Source organism: Leopardus geoffroyi, chromosome D1, assembly GCF_018350155.1.
Source record: "Leopardus geoffroyi isolate Oge1 chromosome D1, O.geoffroyi_Oge1_pat1.0, whole genome shotgun sequence".
NCBI classification, from domain to species: Eukaryota; Metazoa; Chordata; class Mammalia; order Carnivora; family Felidae; genus Leopardus; species Leopardus geoffroyi.
The window spans coordinates 46,387,918-46,406,583 of record NC_059329.1 but is presented as its reverse complement, the minus strand read 5'-3'; the positions used below and the strand labels follow the sequence as shown (position 1 = coordinate 46,406,583).

The 18,666-nt window shown below is 37.2% G+C and overlaps 1 protein-coding gene across 1 annotated transcript in view; it reads left to right on the top strand.

Annotated features, from left to right (window-relative positions):
- The window catches only part of HIKESHI (heat shock protein nuclear import factor hikeshi), a 44,293-nt gene that overhangs the window by 657 nt on the left and 24,970 nt on the right, over positions 1–18,666 (top strand). Inside the window, exon 2 of the mRNA XM_045483701.1 lies at positions 3,872–4,109. Within this exon, the coding sequence (XP_045339657.1) occupies positions 3,872–4,109 (238 nt within the window). The remainder of the gene's footprint in view (positions 1–3,871; positions 4,110–18,666) is intronic.

Sequence of the window (18,666 nt, the reverse complement as noted above, 5' to 3'; positions counted from 1 at the left end):
TAACAGAGAGAGACAGAGCATGAATGGGGGATGGTCAGACAGAGAGGGAGACACAGAATCTGAAACAGGCTCCAGGCTCTGAGCTGTCAGCACAGAGCCCGATGCGGGGCTCGAACTCACTGACCGAGAGATCATGACCTGAGCTGAAGTCGGATGCCTAACCGACTGAGCCACCCAAGCGCCCCTCAATAGGCAGTTTAAATACACGCCTGAGCTCATAAAATAAGTTAGAGATAAACCTGGCATTTGAATCTAGTCTGTAACATACTGTTTCTAAAAGATTAAGGTACTGGGGCAGTGTATATACCTTTTCAGGCCTTTTGGAAGGACCCCAGTAAAAATATGCTTACGGTAATTGGAAGTTGGCTGATAGAAACACCTAAAACTTAAGTGTGAGTCATAGCTGAGGTACCCCAGAAGGGTATGAGCTGCGAAAATCCTTACTGGTCCAAAGAGATAATAACCTGCTTTGCCAGATGATTAGCGTTAAATGAGATCAGCACCTAGAATTGTTCAGGAATAATCTGAGAATAATCAAGAGAATGAACTTTGCTTCCCTTAGAAACCACCCAGAAATCCACTTCAGACTCGACTCCTTTCACCCAGAGTTCTTTTTCTTTCTTTTTTTCTCCCTGCTTAGTTAAATTTTGCAGCCCCTTTGTTGAATTAAAATTTTTACCAACTTTTGATAATGTGTTCTGTACATTAAGAAACCACAAAGATAAATTGGAGATGACTAGCCTCAGAAAGTTTATTGTCAGTCTCTTGAATGACTGGGAGGCCACTTTTGGTGATGGTGGTAATTGGTAATATTGGTGAGATAACTTTGGATTGTTCCCTGCTGTTGGCAGGGAAAATGAAAGGACCAGCCTGGGGTGAGTGTGGACTTGTATGAATGAGTGTCCTTAATGAATGGTATTTAAAATGTGTGTATGTGTTTTGTTTTTATTTATTTTTAAGTAACCTCTCTGTCCAACGTGGGTTTCACCTCATGACCCGGAGATCAAGAGTCACATGCTTTAGCAGCTAAGCCACAGAGGTGCCCGTGTGTGTGTGTGTGTGTGTGTGTGTGTGTGTGTGTGTGTTTTAAAGAAAAGCACATAGATCCATGTATCTCTCACGTTGTCAACTGATTGGGAAGGGCATTTAATTATAGCAATACCTGTGTCTACTTACCTAACACCTAACCTCTGTAATGGAAATACAGTAGAGGTTTCTTTCTTTCTTTCTTAACGTTTATTATTGTTTTTTTTTGTTTTGTTTTGTTTTTTTTTTTTGAGAGAGAGAGAAACAGAGTGGGGGATGGGCAGAGACAGGGAGACAGAATCTGAAACAGGCTCCAGCCTCTGAGCTGTCAGCACAGAGCCAGATATGGGGCTCGAACTCATAAACCTGATCATGACCTGAGCTGAAGTCGGAGGCTTAACTGACTGAGCCACCCAGGTGCCCCTCCAGTAGGGGGTTTCTTAAAGATAAGTTTTTTGGGAGGTGTTTGACTCTTAGTTAATCAAAGAACATGTTAATCACAATGAAGGGCATATAGACCTAGAGACATCCAAAATTTAACTTCATTATTCTCTAACCAGAAACACCCACTTAACCTAAAATTATGATCTCAGTTTCATTCCTTGAAAATTTTTTCTTAACTAAAAGAGTTCTCTTTTCCCTAAGGTCAAGGATTAGTGTGTCATAATACAGATTTACAGAATGGTGCTTGTTAGAGTTGACATTTAACAAATACTTGTTTTGCCTGATGGCTATTTCATGCTTTGTAAATACCATAATTTCATATGTTTTTTTAAGATTATGTGCATGCCGAAAACTGGTGAAATTGAATTTAATACTAATACAGGCAGTTTGTCTTTATATGTATGTTTTTCCTTTGTTTTGTTCTCTGTGTTTAAACTGGACAGTTTTTAATAGGGTTGGAAAACTTCAGAAGAGGAAATCGGAACTTGATTTTAAGAACATTCATCCTTAAAAAAACAAAAACAAAATAAAACCAAAACAACAACAACAACAAAAGAACATTCATCCTTCATCTCTTGGGAGTAAATTTAGGGCAGTTCATATTAGATTATTGATAATATGTAACTAAAAATTTTTAAAGTTTCTTTGTAGGAGTAGCTAGGATATTATAAAAGAAAAAAAGTAGTGGCACCTGAGTGGCTCAGTCGGTTAAGTGTCAGACTTTGGCTCAGGTCATGATCTGGTGGTTTGTGGGTTCGAGCCCTCTCAGGCTTTGTGCTGACAGCTCAGAGCCTAGAGCCTGCTGCAGATTCTGTGTCTCCTCTCTCTCTCTCTGCCCCTCCAGCCCGCCCCCCCCCCCAAATAAGTTAACATCTTAAAAAATTCAAAGAAAAAATAAGCTTTTTTGTAACAGCAAATACTAGCAAAGGAAAAGAAGTTACATTCTGGGTAATAAGAATTGACCATTAAGAGTCTTAAAATACTGGTAGTGATTCAGATTTGGTGTTTTGGTCAAGAGAGTCAATGGCCATAGCAATTAAAAAGAAAACGAAAAAACGTTGTATCATGTTAACTCTTGACGCCTATCGACCTGAGTGCCCTCAGAATTACTGCTTTTTGCTAATGGATGTGATATGGCAATTACCAATAATTTTTTTGAAGTCGATAAAAGAATTTTCTCTGTGGAAGTAGATTTCTCAAACTTCAAAATAAGATAAGATCTCATTCTAGAAACTGACATTCAATTCTAGAACAGAAAGTTAGATTATGAAATGAGTCAAGAGGAAACTTTTACAGGTTCCCACTTAGCACATTCGAGGTAGAATTTTTGCATTTTATGTACAGTTGATTTTCGTTGTTCACAATAGTTAGGTTCTGTGAAGTCATTGTGAACATTGATTTGGTAAATAATGAATTGTTTCCCCTAGGGGAAATACAGGGTTAGGTTTCTGTGAGCCACTGATGACAGTTTTTATCAACTTATCATTACATAACTTTGTTTTTTGTATGTTTCTGTTTAAAGGCATGTTATTTAATATGTGTTGTTGATTCATTAACATTGAACTTAACAGCCAGTAACACCATAACTCATTTCTGAATGAAACTTATGTAACATATTTTCTAAATAAGGCACATAACAACCTTTTTGGACTTAGGAATACCAGCCAGCATTTCAGTGTGGCCATTTTAAATATCAGAATCACCAACAAAAAGCAGAAAATACAAACATGGCAGTAAATTGATTGTGAAAAGGACACTCGTTTACAGTATGAGAGCTGAAACAAGAAAGCACAGCTAACTTTTTTCCACTTCAGCTGGGAACATGTGCATTAGGCAACTCAGAATTTTTGCTGCTCTGCCCATTAACATGTCCATGAATGACCACCATAGGGTGATGAATATTGATTTTGTGCTTGGAAATAAATTTTAGTGAGTAGACAAATTCGCAAATATGGAATCTGCAAATAATGAGGATTAACTAATTCCTTCTGGATTGCTTACCCATTTTAATTTCCTGAAGTTCTTTACCTTTATACTAGAGGATAAGGCTTTGGTGGTGTGGTATTTTGAACAGCCTTTCATTTCTGTAACATACTGAAGCTGTGGTAATTTACTTGTGTAAGTAAATTCCTTTCAGGGCACTTCAGAAAGAATTTAGTTATGTTTTTTAAAGGTTACACTCATTACATGATCATTTTAAGGCTGAATATGTATATATTTGGATTTTCTTTTTAAATTTAACACTTTGGTATATTTGGAAATTCCATATAGACTATCAGATTAACCTGAGGTTATACTGGGTATAATGTCTATAATTGCTTATACTTGGTAACAAGCAATACTGTAAGTGTTCTAGAAACTCCTCAAACTATTAAACTAAGATGAGTTTCTTATTTTCTAGGTGCAAACAGCTGCACAGCAAGTGGCAGAGGATAAATTTGTTTTTGACTTGCCTGATTATGAAAGTATCAACCATGTTGTGGTTTTTATGCTGGGAACAATCCCGTTTCCTGAGGGAATGGGAGGATCTGTCTACTTTTCCTACCCTGATTCAAATGGGATGCCTGTATGGCAACTCCTAGGATTTGTCACAAATGGGAAACCAAGTGCCATCTTCAAAATTTCAGGTCTTAAATCTGGTAAGAATAATATTAAAATAATTTCATAATTAAGCTGTTTTCTTAATAGCATGACATAGGATATGGCTCTTTTTTTTTTTCATTATGTTTTTCTGGTTGCTAAAGTGGTATATTATTTTTAAAAATTCAGATGATACCCAGAACATTTGAAAAGTAAAAAGCAAAGGACCTCTTTCTTGGCTCTTCACATTTCCATCCTCTGTCCCAGGAGAGAACAACTCGCTGTTGTTACCTTTGTATGGTATATACTTTTGTAAAGGGATTTTATTGGGTGTTTTAATAAATAATGACAAAGCATCTCAGAATTTGTGATATGCATCTGTGTTTTAAATAAACAGACAAAGCAAGTAGATGTGTTTATGAAATAAAATGAGAGTTCTCTTTTATTTATTTATTTATTTAAATATTTTTATTTATTTTTGAGACAGAGAGAGACATAGCATGAGTGGGGAAGGGGCAGAGAGAGAGGGAGACACAGAATCTGAAGCAGCCTCCAGGCTCTGAGCTGTGAGCACAGAGCCTGACGTGGGGCTCGAACTCACAGACTGTGAGATCATGACCTGAGCTGAAGTCGGACGCTTAACCAACTGAGCCACCCAGGCGCCCCGAGTTCTCTTTTTTTTAAATGAAGATTTTTGAACTTTTAGATTTGATTACCCTCCAGTGTTTTTCTCTTGGTTGTACTGACATTGCAGGTTTCAGAACTTACAGGGGCATAATCCTTGCTTTGATGCTTTGAAGTATTTTGGAGAAATGTGAGAACAAAACTAGATTAGGTGCTATTTACTGCCACTGAATCTCCGGTTCCCTTGAAAATCTAGATGAAACCAGACATGAAAATTCTTAGTACATTCTTCTGTCTATTGAATCCAAGGAAAAATTATATTTAGGCAATATATTTATATATTTAACAAACATTTGGGTATATACTATTAAGATTTAAAGATAATGATTAAGTTCTTGGTGGAGATGACTCATATTCTTATAAAGGAAGATAGTTTTGTAGACCAGTAATTAGAAGGGTGCAGTGTAATAGTGGATGTTTTTACAAGGTGCTGAGAGAGAATATACAGGGGAGCAATTAACTCTGAAGTGGATTGGGGAAGGTTTCTAGGAGGAGGTGATATTGGGACTCTTGGGAGGAGAAGGAGTTTGTTAGGCCTGTGGGAGGCCTATTGGACATTCTCTTCTAGGTGGAGATAATATGTGTATAATGGAGAAATTTTGAAAGCGTGGTGTGCACAAAATGGTACAAGGGTAGGATAGGCAGGCATGGATCAAGAAAAGCTTTATGTATCATACTGACTCATTTGAATTTAATAGATTAGCAATTTTATTTAAAAAAAAAATTTTTTTTTTCAATGTTTATTTATTTTTGGGACAGAGAGAGACAGAGCATGAACGGGGGAGGGGCAGAGAGAGAGGGAGACACACAGAATCAGAAACAGGCTCCAGGCTCTGAGCCATCAGCCCAGAGCCCGACGCGGGGCTCGAACTCACGGACCACGAGATCGTGACCTGGCTGAAGTCGGACGCTTAACCGACTGCGCCACCCAGGCGCCCCTAGATTAGCAATTTTAAATGGACTTAGAACACAGGCCTATTTGGTAGTATTAAAAAAATATGTGTGACATAATGTAAATACTCAAAAGTTTACATGTACTCTGAAGCCTATCCGTTTTTCCCTCCCCATAAAGAACTGCTCCAGGGACGCCTGGGTGTTTCAGTCAGCGTCTGACTCTTGATTTTGGCTTAGGTCATGATCCCAGGGTCGTGGGATTGAGCCCCATGTTGGGGTCCATACTGAGAGTGGAGCCTGCTTAAGATATTCTCTCTCTTTCTCTCTCTTTCTTCCTCCCTCCCCTCTTCTTTCCCTCCACCCTGCTTGCTCTTATCTCTCTCTAAAGTAAAATGGGGGGAAAAAAAAAAAAGACCTGCTCCTATAGGTATAGAGGAGCCGGTGAACAATTTTGGGTAGGGGAGGTGATATGATCAGGTTTTGTTTTTAGCCTGGGGGCTGTGTAAAGAATGAACTGGAGCAGGTCTGGACGGATAATGGACAGTTAAGTGCTGTTACTTTATGTAGTTGGAATTCTACAAGAAGCAGTGGGAGAAAGAGAAAGAAACAGAAGGTAACAATATTTAAAGCTAAATTCTGTTTAGAATTAATGATAAATACTTATCTCTAGATTTAAGAAGCAGGACAAAATCCCTACAGTCCTTCTCAACTGGGGTTCCATGAGATAATTATGCTAAATCCTAAGACAGTGGTTCTTAAAGTATGATTACCTGACCAGCAGAATCAGCATTAGCATTAGCATCACCTGGGAGCTTGTTAGAAATGCAGATTCATGGCAGGACCCCAGACTTACTGTGTCAGGAACTGTGGGTGATGTCCAGTAGTTTATAGTTAAATAAGTTCCCCAGGTGTTTTGTATGCTACAGTTTGAGAACATTAATGTCTCATACATTTAGCATGGATTTAGTTCTGAATAGTCTTAGGGAGAATTAAGAAAATAGTCATTCTCAAATCACTTTTTCTCTTTTATGTGACTGTGCCTAAAAATAAATGAACAATCTGTAAGTAGAAGGAATATGAATGGGCAATTCAGTACATCCTCATGAAATTTCTGGGCCTTTACTGGAAAGAGAAAGTAAAGGAACCAGAGAGAAAAGATAAGTTATTTGTAACTGGATGGCAGTTAGTTTAGCAGACTTATCATGAGTGAATAGAGGGCAAAACTAATAGATTAATATCTTCGAAGTGCCAAGGAAACAAACTAACTCTCAAAACTTTAAAGTAATGGAGAAATAAATATATTGAGTTGGAAGTGGAGAGTTTACTACTCATAGACTATTACTGAAAGAACTATTGAAGTACTTGTACTTTATAGGAGAAAATTGAACCCACAATGTAGAAGAGCATGCAAGAGGCAAAGTTAAAGATTGGTAAACACGTAGACTAATCTGGCAATGTGATTGTATAAAACAACACAATAAATAACTTAAATGCACGAGAATTAAATACCGTACTAGAAAATAATGCATAAGACGGGAAGGGTAGTGATTTGAGTTAAAGCTTTCTGAGTTCTTACTGTTTAGAAGGGATAATAGTATTGATTCTACTTTCAGATAATCCTGTTAAAATTTAAGGAAAAGTTAAAAAGTAAAAGGGTACTATATTAAAAACAAAATAAGATGGATGAAAATAATTTCAATTATGTCAATTATCAAAACAAATGTAAACAGGGGCGCCTGGGTGGCTTGTCGGTTAAGTGTCAGACTTCTGCTGAGGTCATGATCTCACAGTTCGTGGGTTCGGGCCCCGCTTTGGGCTCTGTGCTGACAGCTCAGAGCCTGGAGCCTGCTTCAGATTCTGTGTCTCCCTCTCTCTCTGCCCTTCCCCACTCACACTCTGTCTCTCTCTCCCTCTCAAAAGTAAATAAAACATTAAAAAAATTAAAAAAAAAAAAAGAAATGTAAACAGAATACACTTGCCAGAGAAAACATGGAGGCTCCAGGATGGAATTTTTTTTTTTTAATTTATTTTTTAAATTTACATCCAAGTTAGTTAGCATATAATTCAACAATGATTCAGGAGTAGATTCATTAATGCCCCTTACCTATTTAGCCCATCCCCCCTCCTACAACACCTCTAATAACCCTCTGTTTGTTCTCCATATTTAAGAGTCTCTTATGTTTTGTCCCCTTCCCTGTTTTTATATTATTTTTGCTTCCAGGATGGGATTTTTTTTTTTAAAAAGCTGCAAACAAGTAATTATGTTGCTGCTTATGAGGAATGGATCTAAAACACCTTAACACAAGGAACCAAAAAAAAAAAAGTCACAGATATATTAATTTTAAGAAAAATTAGACTAAGACAAAAGCATTATCAGGGTTTAGAAGAAGATTCATTAAGAATGAGAGAATTCATTAGGAAAACTAAAATATTTTTAGGAAAAGATAAGTCATGTATTTGTATATGTAACTTCAATATATATTTTAAAATTGACATTTATTTATTTACTTATTTTTTAAGTTTACGATTATTTTTAGTAATCTCTACACCCAATGTGGGGCCCAACTTACAACCCAGAGATCAAGAGTTGCATGCTCTTGGGGCACCTGGGTGGCTCAGTCGGTTGATTGACTGACTTCAGCTCAGGTCATGATCTTGTGGTCTGTGAGTCGAGCCCCACGTTGGGCTCTGTGCTGTCAGTTCGGAGCCTGGAGCCTGCTTCAGATTCTGTGTCTCCCTCTCTTTCTGCTCCTGCCCCACTTGTGCTCTATCTCTGTCTCTCAAAAAATGAATAAACGTTAAAAAAAAAAAAATGAAAAAAAGAAAAAAAAGTTGCATGCTCTTCTAACTGAGCCAACCAGGTGCCCCTAAGAAATTGACATTTAGAATGATAAATGGTGGGGCGCCTGGGTGGCGCAGTCGGTGGGGCGTCCGACTTCAGCCAGGTCACGATCTCGCGGTCCGTGGGTTCGAGCCCCGCATCAGGCTCTGGGCTGATGGCTCAGAGCCTGGAGCCTGTTTCTGATTCTGTGTCTCCCTCTCTCTCTGCCCCTCCCCCGTTCATGCTCTGTCTCTCTCTGTCCCCAAAAAAAAAAAATAAATAAATAAACGTTGAAAAAAAAATAAATAAAATGTTAGAATGATAAATGGTATTCATATTTTATTTAATCTCTCTTGATAATTAATACATCAAGTAAATAAAATATTAGTAAAATGGAGGATTTGAATAAAAGATTAACAAGCTTGAGCAAATGACATTTATAGAACCCTGTACCTAATAATTAGATTATACACTTAAAAAAAATTTTTTTAAGTGATTATTAATTTTGGAGAGAGACAGAGACAGAATGCAAGTGAAGTAGGGTACAGAGAGAAAGGGAGACACAGAATCTGAGGCAGGCTCCAGGTCTGAACTGTCAGCCCATAGCTCGACCTCAGGACCTCAGGAACCATGAGATCGTGACCTGAGCCAAAGTTGGACACTTAACTGACTGAGCCACCCAGGCACCCCAGATCATGTACATTTTTAAGTACAGAGAACATTTATGACATTTGACTACGTACCAAGTCATGAAGCAAGATGCAGTAAATGGCAGATAATCGGTATGTAGCCTATAATGCAACGTAATTACAAATCAAAGGATAAAACATTGTTAGGTTTTGAAATCTTCCCTTTTGCATGTAGCTGTCAGGGCCCAGATGGTTTTACAAAGTTCAGTTAAACCATTATGAAACAAATTGTCCATCTTATATAAGCTTTCAGAGAGTAGAAAGAGATGGTCACCCAGGTTGTATACATATTTTATTAATGTTTATTTATTTTGAGAGAAAGCAAGCTGGAGAGAGCGATTGTGAGGGAGGGGCAGAGAGAGAGGGAGAAAGAATCCTAAACAGACTACGCTGTCAGCACATAGCCCCACCCGGGGCTCGATCCCACAAACTGTGAGGTCATGACCTGAGCTGAAATCAAGAGTTGGATGCTTAACTGAGCCACCCAGGCACCCACCTAGCTTATATTTTTAAGCTGGTACAATCTTAATACCAAAAAGGACAAGGACAGTATGAAAGAGGAAATTTGGCCTCTGTCAATTTTATTTATTTAGGATTTTTATATCAATGTATATAAAATAGTTACAAAATGAATTCAACAAGATATCTTTTCTTACTTTTCATGGTAGAATATTAAAGCATATACAAAAGTAGACCAGATGGAACACTGAACCTCTCTGTACTCATCACTCAATTTCAAAAATGACCAATTCATGGACATTGTTATTTCTTTTATATTCCCACTCACTTCTCCCTTGTATTATTTGGAAGCAGATTCCAGAATCGTAACATGTAGTCCATAAATATATTTGTATGTGTCTTTAAAAGAGAAGGTCTTTCTTTCTCTTGCTTTTTAAAACAGAACCATAATGTTGCTATCATGTCTAAAAACAAAGGATAATTCCTTAATATGGAATTCAATGTCTAGTGTTCAGATTTTCAGTGATTTCAGAAGTTTTTTGTTCATATATTTTAAAGTTGTAAATACTTTCAATCAACCTTGTATATTGCAACTGGTTGATCTCTCAAGTATCTTTTATAAAAATTACAGGTTCAGTGTATTTTCTGTTCTCTATTTCCCGTAAATTAGTTGGATTTAGAGGTTTGATCAGACTTCATTTGAGATTATTTAAAAAAAATTGTTGGTAGGATTATTACAGGTGATAGTATGTTCTTTGATCAAGAAGCAAGTAAAACTTTGGATTGCGAGTAACTTTTTCTATGAGTGTTCTGCAAGATGAGCAAACATTTCTAATAAATTTTAACTGAATAAAGGAGCGATGTTTTGGAATATGAGTAGTATGTGATGCCGAACATCACGTGATCACAACTGAGCCAATAGTTCTTGAAATTCTCTTTGATATACAAGTGCTTTGGATTACAAGCATGTTTCCAACGAATTATGTTCAAAAACCAAGGTTTTATTGTACATGGTTATCTCTTTTTGTAAAATTAACATCCATAAATATGCAGTGCCTACATTTGTTAATTCAGTGGGGGTTCAAAATCATCATATTCTAATTCTGTTACTTCATTTTTTAGCTATAAAGAGACTCTTGAATATCTACTGTTTGGTTACCCAGAGGTAGAGTCATTATAGGAAGGGCATAATAAATGCTTGCCTTTCCTTTTCATATATTAGTGTTCAAAAAATGAGTTGATTTCCTAACATCCTCCAAAAGTAGTAAGCTTTTTTTTAAAGATTGTAAAATCATGGAGATATGTGGTATATATTTATTTATACTGTATGTGTTCTAACCATTGGCATACCTCAGGATCCACTGAGCCTAATTTTAATTTTTCTTTAAAGATTTTATTTTTTAAAAATAATCTCTACTCCCAACATGGGGCTCAAATTTGAAACCCTAAGATCAAGCATTGCATGCTCCATTGACTGAGCCACCTAGGTACCCACTAATTTTAATTTTTCATTTTCTTTTTTAGGCAGTTACTGATCTTTCATGATTTTTACCCTTTCTTAAGAAATCTTCCAAAGAAAAGGGGCACCCGCGTGGCTTAGTTGGTTAAGCGTCTGACTCTTTGGCTCAGGTCACCATCTCATGGTTCATAAGATTGAGCCCCATGTCAAGTTCTGTGCTGATAGCGGAGTCTGCTTGGGATTCTCTCTTTCTCTTTCTGCCCATCCCCTGCTTGCGCTCTCCCTTTCTCTCTCTAAATAAATAAATAAACATTTGAAATAAAAAATACGAACTCTGGGGCGCCTGGGTGGCTCAGTCGTTTAAGCGCCCGACTTCAGCTCAGGTCATGATCTCATGGCTTGTGACTTTGAGCCTGGCCTCGGATTCTGTGCTGACAGCTCAGAGCCTGGAGCCTCTTCAGATTCTGTGTCTTTCTCTCTCTCTCTCTCTGCCCCTTCCCTGCTCACTCGTCTCTCTCTGTCTCTCAAAAATAAACATTAAAAAAAAAATCTTCCCAAGAACAAAAAACTTACTTTTTATTAATAATTTTAATAATTTGTTGAGATATAATTGACATACAATAAATTGCACATTTTTAAAGGGTGCATTTTGATAAATTTTGAAGTATGTATATATACTTGTGAAACACCACACTCAAGATAATAAGCATATCACCCCCAGAAGTTACCTAGTGCTCCTTTGTAATCCCTCCTTTTATTTTGTCTCCTAGCCTAGGCAACTACTGATCTTTGTTTCACTATAAAATAGTTTGCATTTTCTAGAGTTGTATATGAATGAAAGCATACAATATGTATGCTTTTTTGCCTGGCTTCTTTGACTTATCTGAGTTATTTTTAGAACCATCCATGTTGTAGTATGTATCAATTCATTTCTTCTTATTTCTGGGTTGTATTCCATTGTATGGATGTATGACTATTTGTTCATCCTTTTACCCGTCGATGGATATTTGGATTGTTTAGGGGTTTTGACTCAAAAAATAAAACTCATATAAACATTTGTATACAAGGTTTTTGTATGCACACATGCTCTCCTTTCTTTTGGGTAAATATCTAGGAGAGGAATGGCTGGATTGTATGGTATTTGTATGTTTAACATTTTGAGAATATGCCAAACTTGGGGCACCTGGGTGTCTCAGTTGGTTAAGCATCCAACTTTGGCTCAGGTCATGATCTCAGGGTTTGTAGGTTTGAGCCTCACTTCAGGCTTTGCGCTGACAGCTCAGAGCCAGGAGCCTGCTTTAGATTCTTTGTCTTCTCTCTCTGCCTCTCCCCCACTTGCACTCTCACTCTCTCTCAAAAATAAATAAACATTAAAAAAAAATTTTTTTTTAAACTGCCAAACTATTTTCCAACATGGTTTTTCCATTTTACATTCAACCAGCAGTGTATGAAAGTTATAGTTTCTCTACATCCTTGTCAATGTTTGGTTCGGTTCACCTATTCTAATCCGTGTGGAGTGGTATACATTGTGATTGATTGATTGATTGATTGATTAGAGAGAAGGTGAGCAGGGCAGAGGGAGATAGAGAATCTCAAGCATGTGGGACACAATCCCATGACCCTGACATCGTGACCTGAGCCAAAATCAAGAGTTGGCCACTCAACTGACTGAGCCACCCTGGTGCCCATATTGTGTTTTATTTTTTGTTTTTATTAAAAAAATTTTTTTTAATGTTTATTTTTGAGAGAAAGAGAGACAGAGTGCAAGCAGGAGGAGAGAGGCAGAGAGAGACAGGGAGACACGGAATCTGAAGCAGGCTCTGTGCTCCAAGCTATCAGTCAGCACAGACCCCGACATGGGGCTCGAACTCATGGACCATGAGATCATGTCCACATTGTGTTTTAAATTTGCATTTCCCTAATGACTAATGATGCTGACATTTTTTCATATGCTTATTTGCATGTCTTTGTATGTTCCTTGTTGAAGTGACTATTTTACTAGGTTGTTTTATTACTGAGTTTTGAGAGGTCTATATGTATTCTTGATGCAAGTTCTTTATAATATATGTGATTTGAAAATGTTTTTTCCCAGTCTTTGGCTTGTCTTTTCTCTTAACAGTGCCTTTCATAGAGCAGAAGTTTTTAATTTTGATAAAATCAGTTTTTCAGTTTGTTCTTATATGGATTGTGCTTTTAGTATTGAACCTAAGAAATCTTTTCCTAACCTTTTTCCTAACCCAAGGCTACCAAGGTTTTCTCCTTGTTTTTTAGTTTTAGATTTTATATTTATATCTGGGATCAAATTTGAATTAATTTTGTGTTTAGGGCAAGGTATAGATTGAAGTCCATTATATATTTTTTCAGATGGATAGCCAAGTGTTCCAGCACCACTTTGTAAAAAAGACAAAGTAATGGCACATTTTTCTGCATCCATTATCAAGTATGTTCACTTTGATATTTACTTGGGAACTCCCAGAGTGCTCCATTTTAAAGTAAAATATAAACATACATAAATGATTATTTATTTATTTATTTATTTATTTATTTATTTATTTAGAGGGAGGGCACAAGTGAGCGAGCAGCAGAGAGAGAGAATGCCACATGTGGCAGAGAGAGAGAGACAGACAAGTGGGGCTCACCCAGGGCTCATGTTTTACCCGAAGTGGGGCTCATGCTCACTTGAAGCGTGGCTTGTGCTCACGTGAAGTGGGACATGAGCTCATGTGAAGTGGGACACGAGTTCTCCCAAAGTGGGTCTCGAGCTTACCCAATATGGGACTCAAACTCAGGAACTGTGAGATCATGACCTGAGCTGAAGTCAGATACTTAACAACTGAGCTACCCAGGCACCCCATAAATAAATATTTGTATATTGATTTTAAAAGACAAGAGGGGTGCCTGGGTGGCTCAGTCAGTTAAATGTCCAACCCTTGATCTCAGCTCAGGTCATGATCTCCCAGTTTGTGAGCTCGAGCCCCATTAGTTTGAGCCCTCCTTTGGCCTACATGCTGACAGCGTGGAGGCTGCTTGGGATTCTTTCTCCCTCTCTCTTTGCCCTTCCCCTGCTCGTGCATGCATGCTCTCACTCTCTCAAAATAAATAAACTTTAAAAAAACTAAAGAAAAAGACAAGAAATTAAATAGATACTATTACAGTTTTTCAATTTATTTTATTTTAAATGGTTATTTATTTTGAGAGAAAGCATGCATGTAGAGCAGAGGAGGGACAGAGAGAGAGGGAGAGAATCCCAAGCAGGCTCTGCACAGTCAGCACAGAGCCTGACACGGAGCTCAATCTCATGAACCATGAGATCATGACCTGAGGCAAAATCAAGAGTTGGCTGCTTAGCCAACTGAGCCACCCAGGTGCTTCATATTAGAGTTAAAAAAAAAAAAAAAATTGCTAGTTTTAAACATGCTAGAAGATGAGATGGATACTGGTAAATATTTATAGTAATAAGCAGTATAAGAAGAGAAACAGCTAATTGGGGGAAAGAGTGATGATGTTTTTGGTTTGGGTTTGAGGAGCCTGTGGGACACAATAGCAGTGCCTCAAATATAAAATGGTTAGTTTTGTATAGGAATAGGCTAGTAGCCAGCTAACTGCTAACCTTTTGCATAGTTGGAAAGTGCAGGCTTATATGCAGAATTGTATGCATTAAGGTGAATTTTAGCCACCAGCCAGTAGACGAGGACCCATTGTTTGTTTTTGGAGACATACACATTATATTGTCAATTTAATGCATACCTTTATCTCTCTTCTTTTTGCCTCAGCTTTGCCAGCATTTTGTGTTTCTTTTTTGTTTTTGATCATCACTTATTCCTTGCAGGACATGCCTTGGGGAATAGTGAAAAATGTTTTTTGTCTATCCTTTTCTCATTGCTTTTGGCTCTCTTTTCCCTTTTCTCTTGTGATCCCCGACAGGTTGAAGGTTGGTGTGCTGGTGGCATTTTGGGGTAATAATAACCTAGACATTTTCTTATTGTGTTATTTAATCGAATTTGGAGAATATTCAGCAATTAGAAATGTGTTAATTCAATTGCTCTGCTTGGAACAATAATAATAAGTTAGATATGTTTTCTGTTGTGGAGTTAGGTAAAATAGTCCTAAAACCTAATCCCAGAGTAAAACCTGATTCAGTAAGGGAAAATGGATTTATTTCCATTATGATAATAGGAGTAGTTCTTTTTTTCTCCTCCCTTTTTAAAAATAAATGGTTTGTCATTATTTCCATTTTAACATGTATTGATAATTTTATCCATTAAAAAAATTTTCAAAGCAGTATTTATGATGGACAAAGCACAATATTTTATTAAAAATAAAGCAGCTTAAAATGTTTAGAAACTTAGTGCGTATCAACATTAAGCAAATGATAAAATGCTGTTAGAATGTTTTGGTTTTTTTTACTAGTAAGTTGTTTGGAAAAGCATTTTTGGATGTTTAAAGTATTAGAGTTCTTTTTACATAAAAATAAGATGTTATTCATAGTAGGGAATGGTGTATTATTAAAATAAAAGAATAGGTTGACTTTTTTTTTTTTGAAGTTTATTTATTTTGAGAGAGAGAATGAATCCCAAGCAGGCTTCCATGCTGTCAGCACAGAGCCCAATGTGGGGCTTGATTCCACAAACCATGAGATCATGACCGGAGCCGAAATCAAGAATTGGACGCTTAAATGATTGAGCCACGTACCCCAGGAATATGTGGATTTTTAATAGATCTATATTGTTGAACCTTTGAGATGCCCTATATTCAAGGGTATAGGTTTTATTACATTGGGCATTCTTAGCTAAGTAGCATGGCAGGGTGGGAAAGAGACGTGTTGAAGTACCTCCAGGCAGTTGTGATTGAACTGAAAAGTTATGAAGCTGAATTTGTATGAAAAAAATTTCATTAAAAAAAATGTTTATTTATTTTGAGAGAGAGAAGAGCACGAGCTGGGGGTTGGTGGTGGTGGATGCAGAGAGAGAGGGAAAGAGAATCCTAAGCAGGCTCTGCACTGTCAGCACAGAGCCTGATGTGGAGCTCAAACTCATGAACTGTTAGATCATGACCTGAGCCAAAATCAAGAGTCGGAGGCTTAACTGATTGATCCACACAGGTGCCCCTCAAAAAATTTCATTTTAAGAAACTTTGGCACTGTGCAGTTTTCTGCTGGATAATGAAAGATTTCTTAACTTTTCACTGAACAGTCCTTGTTGGGGCAGGTTAAGAGAGCTCTGTTGGGAGAATTGCAGTTGATAGGGAGTCTTGAAGCCAGTTACTGTGAGTTTTATGTTGATTGAGAAAAGATTCTTTGTGACTCTTGGGGTCTGAAAGGAGTTATATGGTGAATACATTTTTCTGGAACAATCTGGGGGTGACAAGTAGGATAGGGCTAAACTTGAAAATACATAATGAAGGGTTTGATATTAAGAAACAGAAATAGCGGCGCCTGGGTGGCTCAGTCGGTTAAGCAGCTGACTTCAGCTCAGGTCATGATCTCACGGTCTGTGAGATTGAGCCCCGCGTCGGGCTCTGTGCTGACAGCTCAGAGCCTGGACCCTGTTTCAGATTCTGTGTCTCCCTCTCTCTGACCCTCCCCCGTTCATGCTCTGTCTCTCTCTGTCTCAAAAATAAATAAACGTTAAAAAAAAAAATTAAAAAAAAAAAAAGAAACAAAAATAATCTTCCCTTCCTCCCTTCATCCCCACCTACGTGGGATACAGAAATCCTAAAAAAAAAAAAAAAAAAAAAGCACAAGCTTAGGAGATATGATTTGGTGGTTAGAGAATTGGAGAATATGGGAAGTTTCTTTACATGAGTCTCTTGTAATTTTGTCTTTAGATGCTGTCCTTGGTCTTTATAATGTGAAAGAGATATTTAACCAAAAAATTAGTAAAAATTTTGAAATACTGAGAGTTCTATATAAAGAGATTCTTCCCTCTATAAAGAGACTCTTCTCTTTAGTAGAAGTGTATACCAACTCAAATTGGCACATACAAAGGAATATTAACAAAATTAAAACTTGTTTTATGGAACTTATATTAAAAGTATCTATAGGTACTATGGGTCTTTGGCTATCCCATGATTTTCTTTTCCTATCTTAATATATTGCTTTGAGGTTCCAGTGACTATTGGCTGTATAATGTGTGATGTAAACTCAAAAGCATTTCTTAGTGTTTTTTCTTCTATTGCTCTTTTTTGGCACCTCCTTCTGTGTCTTTAATTATGCCCCCTTATCCCCATTAGCAACTCTGACTGAACAAAATATTTCAGGTTGTAAACAGAAGGCCCCTGGTTAGCAGAAACCAAACACCATAAATCAAACAAAAGCAGAACATCAAATGAAGTAGACGCTGACTTATCTAGGCTGTTCGCTCATGTTAGGGGTTGATTCAATATTTACTCCTTTCCCCTTCAAGCTATGTAGATGTCCAGGCTTGAGATAGCTGCTGCTTTTTTTGATTCCCATTTCACACTGTGCCTCTAACTTCCTTTTTCAGGGACTGTCTTGTATTCTTTTTTTTTTTTTATTGAATATTATACTAACTTTAGGTGTATAAATATTGATTTGAGAGTACTACACAATACTCAGTGCTCACCAAGATAAGTACAGTTACCATCTGTTAACCATAAAATGTTGCTACATTACTGACTATATTCCCTATGCTATACTTTTCATCTGGAAGCTTCATATGCCAGTAACCCATGTGTCCATCAGTAGATAAATGTATAAAGATGTGTATGTGTACACACACACAGTGGAATAATACTCAGCTATAAAAAAGAATGAGATCTTGCCATTTGCAATAATATGGATGGACCTAGAGGATGTTATGCTTAGAGAAATAAGGCTGAGAAAGACAAATACCATATGATTTCACTTATATGTGGAATCTTAAAAAACCACACAACTGAACACACACAACAGATTCTTTTTTTCTGAAAATTTTTAAATGTTTATTAATTTTTGAGAGAGAGAGACAGATAGAGCATGAGTGGGGGAGGGGCAGAGAGAGAGGGAGACACAGAATCTGATGCAGCTCCAGGCTCTGAGCTATCAGCACAGAGCCCAGCATGGGGCTTGAACTCATGAACTGTGAGATCATGACTTGAGCTGAAGTCAGATGCTTAACCGACTGAGCCACCCAGGTGCCCCAACAGATTCTTAAACATAGAGAACAAACTGGTGGTTACAAGACGGGGGGTGGGTGGAGGGATGGACAAAATGGATAAAGGGGATTAAGAGGTACAAACTTCCAGTTATAAAATAGGTCATGGAGATGAAAAGTACAGCATAAGGAATCTATTAGTCATTAATTCTATACCATTATTTTCAAGTTGTCTATTTACATTGTGAAAGCTTGGGAAATATACCAGGAATTACTTTAAGCATTTAATACTAAATTATTAATATATTATTAATTATAATAATTATAGTTGTTTATATACTTGTTTAAATAAAAAGGTTCCTGCTTACGTAATTTAGACTTTGTTGTATTGCTCAACTAATTACTGAAAATCTTCATTCTTAGCATGTATGCGTCAAGTGATGACTGCTTTCAGTTAGGATCTGAGTGTGTGTGTGTGTGTGTGTATGTCTGTGTGTGAATATTAAAATCACTCCA